The sequence below is a fragment of the Papilio polytes genome, unplaced genomic scaffold, assembly GCF_000836215.1.
Source record: "Papilio polytes unplaced genomic scaffold, Ppol_1.0 DF824269.1, whole genome shotgun sequence".
NCBI classification, from domain to species: Eukaryota; Metazoa; Arthropoda; class Insecta; order Lepidoptera; family Papilionidae; genus Papilio; species Papilio polytes.
In genome coordinates, this window is record NW_013524935.1 from 3,625,194 (window position 1) to 3,632,759 (window position 7,566).

General features: G+C 32.9%; 1 protein-coding gene across 1 annotated transcript; it reads right to left on the reverse strand.

Annotated features, from left to right (window-relative positions):
• Positions 1-923: 923 nt before the first annotated feature.
• On the reverse strand, positions 924-6,137 carry LOC106106972. Its single transcript, XM_013287638.1, has 3 exons — positions 5,995-6,137; positions 1,656-1,807; positions 924-1,516 (listed from the first exon to the last, which is right to left on the reverse strand). The coding sequence occupies exons 1-3, from the start codon at positions 6,028-6,030 to the stop codon at positions 1,090-1,092; spliced, it is 615 nt and encodes a 204-aa protein (XP_013143092.1). The 5' UTR covers positions 6,031-6,137; the 3' UTR covers positions 924-1,089.
• Between the last annotated feature and the right edge of the window lie 1,429 nt (positions 6,138-7,566).

Below are 7,566 nucleotides of genomic sequence, written 5' to 3' on the forward strand. Positions count from 1 at the left end.
ACTGTGAAAGAAATAGTTAATTTTATTTTTATATTTTCGTATGTAATCCCTTCATGTAAACTGAAGATATATAATTAAAACTATGACATGATTGAGTTTCGTGCTAGTTTTGATTACACAAGCGCCTGTGGTTTTAGTAACAAATTTTCACAAAGCATACACATTGCTTTAAACAAACGGAAGGCGTCTGTTTATTTTAACTGTTTCCATTTAGATTCCTCCACTGCATGTTTCGTTATAATAGTGTATTAAAGTAAGAACGAAATAAAACGAAAAACGAACTTTAAATACATTATATTTACAAAGATATATTGCTAATCATGAAGTGAAAAATCATTTTAAAAACATATATTTACATAGTCACACTATTTGGACACCGGATATTTATATTTCCACAGTTAATACTTCTTTGTTACAAGGATTATGTACACCTCAATTATGTTTTTCGATACAAAACATTTGAAAGGTCAAAGAAGAGGTTCCACTCAATGTAAAAAACACATGATCGAGACGAGGGACAAATTTATCACATCTCACATGTGTTCAGAAACTGAATAGCTTATTCACATTGTCTGATCAAATTGTACTCCCGAGCGTGTACATTGCATGAGGGTTGTTTCGATTTTATTCTAAAACAAATACTGCTCAACTATTTCGGTAAACAATAAGCTCTGTAAAGAAGTATATACGGTGGTAGACAAATAGAAAAAGACAAAAATAAGTTACAAAATTAAAACAAAGTTATCTAAAAATATTTTTTTAGTCGCTGTATTTAACTTTATTTCCAACTGATATCGATATTATTCTGTACATTAAAATCTTGATGCCAATAAGTATCGTATTTTTTATTAAAACTCCTTTTACAATTACAATTTTCTAAATAAAGAAAGATTTAAAAATTGTCCTCTTTTACATTTTTAGATCGCTATTACGATCTTAGATCGGTACAATTAAAAAAAATGGATTCGAAGATATCTCAGATAAGCCAAAATGTACTGAGATCTATTCGACCTCCAAAGAATAAATAACATATTTATGTATATCTACAATAGAGTTAAATCATAAACCAAAGCTATACAGTTCAATAAACTAAGACGATGAAGGATGGAATAACGCCAAGAATCCGCCCCAAAGCAATTGTATTATACTACCTATTACTTCTAATACATAAACAATGCCACCATCATTCGATCTCATAACCTCATCTATGTCGTCTTCATCACTAAACTCTAAATCATCAAATTCATTATCAACATCTACTTCGTTCACCGTACCATTTAATTCCAATTTCTCTTTCATCGGCAGAAAGTTCGAGAACAACACTATTTTCTCTGGTTTCTTACCAGTCTTTTTATAAATACTGTCGTCTGAGAGTTCTTCTACGTCCCTGTCATTTGATATTTCATTCTTCAGCGGTATGACATCAGATTTTGCAGCATGTTCCGTATCATCGTAGAGTTCGATTCTATGAAACGGTCGCATCGTTGTGGTTACATTCTTGCCGAAGTTCAATAAACTGGTAATGAAAAAAGCAGAATTAACAATGGAATGATACTACACTTTTTAGTAGCCGTTGACAACAAACTGTCTCAATGAAATACCCAGTAAAAGACCGTCAAACTAGATTACTTTTATGATTTGTTAGTTACACTCACTTAGAAAACGGAGAAGCGATTCTGCTGGCGAGACCGCTGGCTAGCAAATACGCTAATGAAGGCTTGCTGTTGTCTTTTGTAGCATCTTTTGCGTACACGCTCACCACTGAATCATCATCTGGCAGAGTTCTGCTGCTGCTTTGTTGTGACGCCTGTAAAAAATTACGAGCAATTTTTCAAAAACGAACATATGAACTAAAATATAAGGAAGTATTTAAAATGCTAGTAATACATCTATCGCCAATGACGGAATATTACTAAGTCCTTATTTCCATTAGGCGGTTAGTCGCGCGATAAAACGACAATAACTACGTAAGACATGCAGCTAGAATTGTGTATCAAAGCAGTTGCGAGTCAGTGTAAATAGGAAAGGAATCCATACAAATTGTGCCCGCTAGTGCTTGTGGAAATTACTAACTTCAATCTTGGCTTTATTGATAAAAGTACTTAACAATATCGTCTTTAGATTCATAAAAATAGACTCAAGACACTTATGTTGGGATAATCTTGATGTTTATTTATTTAACAATTTAACTACATTATCCTGTACCAAAGAAAGTATCAAGAGATGAGTATGACTATAAGAAATTCTATACACACGTAGTGGTATAAGTTATTCAATAGGTTGTTTACACCGAATGCTACTGAAAGATACGTGATAGGGATACAGTATGTCTAACATTGACGTCAAGGATTAAGATTGTTCGATCCATGAGTCAAAGAAATCCAACATCGTCGCATTAAACAGCCGATAGGAGTGACAAATTGAAATTGAGCCTAGTGACTTTTATAGAAGGGAATATACACATTGATTGTTTAATCTTTGGAAACTGCTTTCGATGCCTATTGTGACCTTCTGATCTGTCGTTCCTCTATGATATCCAGTGCCGAAAGACATGCAGAAAAACATCATCTCCATCCCTTTCACATTCGTTGAAAAATCTAGAGACAACACATTTTTGTGCTAACTTACGAAGCATCATACTTCTCCGAGAAAGCATATGTATGTAATATTTCTACGACAGAAACACCTTTCGAAGTGATATCAAATAAATCAAAATCGTAACCCAAATAAACAAACCTAACCGACCTAGGTCCTTGGCGCCAATGCCACATATCTAAAGATTCGAATCACGTACCCCGACCTATATAAGCCAACAACCATCGTCAATGGAATATCTTTTTTTATTGAGCCATTATTATTGTTTGTTTATGATTGTCTATGATTTAATGTACCAAATACAATTGGATGAAAACGTTTTGTCTATGAATCGATTGGAAATGTTATGTTTTGATTGATATTTCAAAAGTAAAATAATATTGTAGAGTTACATCAGATTTCGAAATGTTTACGTCTACCAAAGAAGTTATATTATAATAGGTTGTAAACAATCATTTGACTGAATATCGATGCTAAATTTTATACTAATTTTACAGTGGTAGAGCCCGCTTTAACATCTTCGCACGAATGAGCCGGCTCGGCCGGTGTAATACCACGACCACACAGAAGACAGGCGTGAAATGGTAGCAATACCGTATTTCGTCTGATGAGTGTGGTGCCGGAGGCCTAATTTTTGTCACTTTCCCTTCCCACCGTTTTCTTAAGAAGAAACGATGGAAAGGAAAAGTAGATTTGACGGCGGAGGAAACGCAAAGGAAGGGGAAATATCCTCTTTGTATGCGTCACCTCCTCCGTAGATCAAGGGTAGGTAACGCATCTGAAGCAGCATGCAAGAAAGCAGATGCTTTTGCGGATATCTATGGGCAGCAGTCGCTTTACCATTTTGGCGGATTCTGGTGGCCGCTTGTTCGTTTGCCACCTTATAATAAAAAAATATGTTTCGTAAAAGAGTATTTCATGCAAATTAGTTTATCCTGTATCTCTTTCTTTATGTTTTAAGTATTCATCGTTATTTTAAATCCATTATAAGCATCATCTAAGTAAAACAGTCTAACTGGCAGTTAGGTAACGAGTTATATTATACTTGAACTATTAAAGTAACTGTAGGGAACTAGAAAAAACTACATTTGTCACTGCGGCACGTTGGAGAAAGTTTTTTTACGCATAAAATAACCTTTAAATTCCTTATTTTGCCCTTTTATTACATTTCTTCAAGCTATTTACAAAGTAAGTAATGTTTTTAAAACATCAACACAGCAATAGATGTACTTTATTTCTTCTACTATTAAAAATAGAAACAAGCAGTTTCTTTTTTGTACATTTGCATGATTTTAAAGTTGTTTCAAATATAAAAGTGCGATTTAAAAATCATGCCTCCGTTATCGAACAAAATTCTTACTTAAGAACAATGTTATTTTTACGGCAAAGAATGCACTTAAATATATTGCGTTAATTGCTCAAATACTAGTTCACATACTAAGGAACTGAGTTAGCCTCCACCTATTATTTGCCTATTAATTCATGCATTTTTACAAAAAAAAAATATAAAAAAAAAAAATAAATATACCGACGAATTGAATACCTCCTTCTTTTGGGAAGTCGGTAAAAAATCATGGCACACAAAAGATAAGAAATTTCCTTAATATTTAATCAGCTGAGGCCTATATTTTTGGTTATCACTTATTTAAAAAAAAACAATGACCACAAGCAGAATGACAACGTGTTGCTTTATGTGTGTGTTCCAACATTGGGTGATAGAAAATCATACTAATATTATAAATGCGAAAGTTAAGATGGATGGATGGATGGATAGATGGATGTTTGTTAGAGTTTGTAGCTTAAACGGCTGAACAGATTTCGATGAAATTTGGTATAGATGTAGAGGATAGTCTGGAAGAACACATAGGCAACTCACTTTTATTTTTTTAATTACACGCAAACGGAGTCGCGGGCGAAAGATAGTTACAGATAAGGGAGCAAAATCCGATATTTCTATCACATATTTTACATGTCCATTGTTATCATACGATTTACAATTTGGTGGGACAGGCCTTAAGGCCGAGAACCTATGTAATGTCATTGAACTGTTAAGGTGACCGATGTTACACAGTGTAAGGTAACATGTTACAAGGCGAGCATTTAAGCAAACAGTACGTCAGATTATATAGAAACCCTCAAGCACCGAACCTCGTACAGATCAGATTCTGAAAATTATTACTTGTTGAAGTATTATAACCCTTATTTTAATATTGAATTAATTTGCTTAGATATTATCCAAAAACAGATCACTGGAGTAATACGCGACCCTCAAATTCCACTTAAACTAAAAGGAAAAATTTACAAGGCCGTCGTAAGACCTGTCATGATGTATGGATCTGAATGTTGGGCAGTAAAAGGAACGGATGAAAGGAGACTACATGTGACAGAAATGCGAATGTTAAGATGGATGTGTGGGGTAACACGAATGTATAAGATACGAAATGAGTATATTAGAGGAAGTTTGAGAGTAGCCCCCGTAGTAGAGAAGGTAAGGAGTAAAAGGTTGGCATGGTATGGGCATGTTATGAGGAGGGATAATTCGCATGTTACAAAGAGAACGTTAGATATGAGTGTGGAAGGGTATATCGGTAGAGGTAGACCTAGAAAGAGATGGATGGATTGTGTAAAAGGTGACATGATCAAAAAGGGAGTGATGACTGAGATGACGTATGATAGAGTTATGAGGAGGACAAAAACCTGTAGCGCCGACCGTACGGGAGTAGGATAAGGAGATGATAATGCTGATGATGATCCAAATATAGGAAGTTAATTTTATTAACTCCTAATTAAACAATTTCAAAGACTCCCTTATCACAATGATATGTTAATTACTCTTTACCGCAAGATTTTATATGTATATGGATGTTCGAAACAAATACATAACAACAGTATTATTGGATTAAACTTTTAGACGGAACCAGAAACACTAGTATAATAACAAAGACTGTCCCGCTCTTTCTCCTTCACCTAAGATACGTAATATTGTACCGATATATTAGCTATAGCATCTTATAACAAGCTATTGTTCGCGACTCCGTACTTATGAAATTAAAAAAAGTAGCCTATGTGTTCGTTCGAACTATCCTCTACATCTAAGCCAAACATCGACATCCTTTCAGCAGTTTAAACGGCAAACATCAAAACATCCATCTAAACTTTCGCAACTAATATTATAAATGCGAAAATTTGGATGGATGGATGTTTGTTAGAGTTTGTAGCCTAAACGGCTGAACGGATCTCGATTAAATTTGCCATAGATGTAGTTTGGAAGAACACAAAGGCTACTTACTTTTCTTTTTTTTTAATTCTCGTAAAGCTAGTTTATAATACTTATAATAATTTTCTTTACTTAAAGCGGTAACATGAAAACATAAAAAATCAAAAATTAAGTACTCTCACCAGTAAACCGAAAGCGATGACAGCGATGAATCTCATTTTCGAAATAAACGTTTAATAACGGCGAATCGCTTTTTGTTCCTCTTGAAACGCCAAAGTCTGTACAAGCGGGTGACACTCGCGCACATCTGATCACAAGTGGTGTGCGCACGAGCATCCTACTGATCGTAGATGTAGGGTGGCCCTTATGAACAAGGACATTCGGATAAACATTTTCATAGAGTGAATATAATTTACAAAAATCAAATTTAGTGAACTGCTCCTGTTTATTAAACCTTATTTTATTGATATATTTAAGTGCTATAGATTAAAAAATACGATCCTAAAAGGTTATTGATAATAAACATAAAACTCATATGAAAAGTTACTACAACAAAATATTGGCGAAAACTATATCAATGTCTGATTGGATGAAATCTCAAAAATATCTTCTCTTTTGTTTTTCATTCTTGAATGAATAAATTAAACTAACAAGCGTCTAAATGTTAATAATAAGAGTCAAATAAAAATATATTTATGCATGTTATGCTAATTTTAAGGTTATAAAATCTTCAAAACAGCTTAAAACAAATAAATAATCAAGATTATATAAAATATAATACGTTAAACTTATAAAATATCTATATTACATTTGTTTTTAAAAACTAATTATCTTAAATTTCACAGACGACAAAATACTAATGGACATTAAAGTTTATTTAAATATATTTAAAAGTTATAACGTTATCAAATCCGTCACTTTCTATCAATGATCGCAGGGAACTGGTTTTAGAACTTTCTATAGACTATTTTGTTAGTTATTTAATTTCCTTTGTCACATTTAACTATTATAGCTATCCTTCATTTTAAATATTACTGTAGAAAATATTACTTTAGTATTGAGGTACTAATAGGGTGGTATCAGAAAAAATATAGTAAAACGAAATATGATTCTGGTTTGAATAAATAGTGAAAGTGATTGATTTTTTAACTATAACATTAATTATTAAACCAGACATAAAACTGTCATATGTGGTACATTGTATATTTATTCAACATATTCGTAAAAATATATTTAAAATACTGTTAGAGTTGTTAAGAAATTTAAAATGTGTGGTCACCTTACAAATGCGACCTCAGCGCGTGCGCATCCCTTCGTGATCGGTTAATCAATTAAGTGCAGTCAGCTCATTCATTGATATTATAATTACAGCATACTAATATTATAAATGCGAGAGTTTATATGAATCTGGATGAAATTTAGCATGAATATAGAACTAGGTTTGGAAGAACACATAGGTCTTAGTGTTGTTTTTTCTTTAAAATTCTACGCGGACGGAGTCGCGAACGACAGCTAGTACAATATAATTTTTAGTTTAACTAACCATTATTGTAATTTCGCTTATGTTGTGCAATAAATTAACTGAAGTTGAAATCTAAAACGAAGCGTTTTTGCTTCTTCTTCTCGCTTCTCTTCTTCTTTTGAAGGAAATACAAAATTATCGAAGCTTTATTATGTTCATATCAGTTTATAACTTTGACCTTTTTAATCATTTGAGTCATTTCTAATTCAATCAAAATGTATGATATCAAATT

Bases quoted from the DNA above. Each gene is read 5' to 3' on its own strand.
- LOC106106972 (XM_013287638.1), bottom strand. From the start codon at position 6,030: ATGAGATTCATCGCTGTCATCGCTTTCGGTTTACTG. The intron at 1,808-5,994 runs GTGAGAGTACTT...AATTTTTTACAG, and splicing joins TCATCGCTTTCGGTTTACTG to GCGTCACAACAAAGCAGCAG. The intron at 1,517-1,655 runs GTGAGTGTAACT...TTTCATTACCAG, and splicing joins ATCGCTTCTCCGTTTTCTAA to TTTATTGAACTTCGGCAAGA.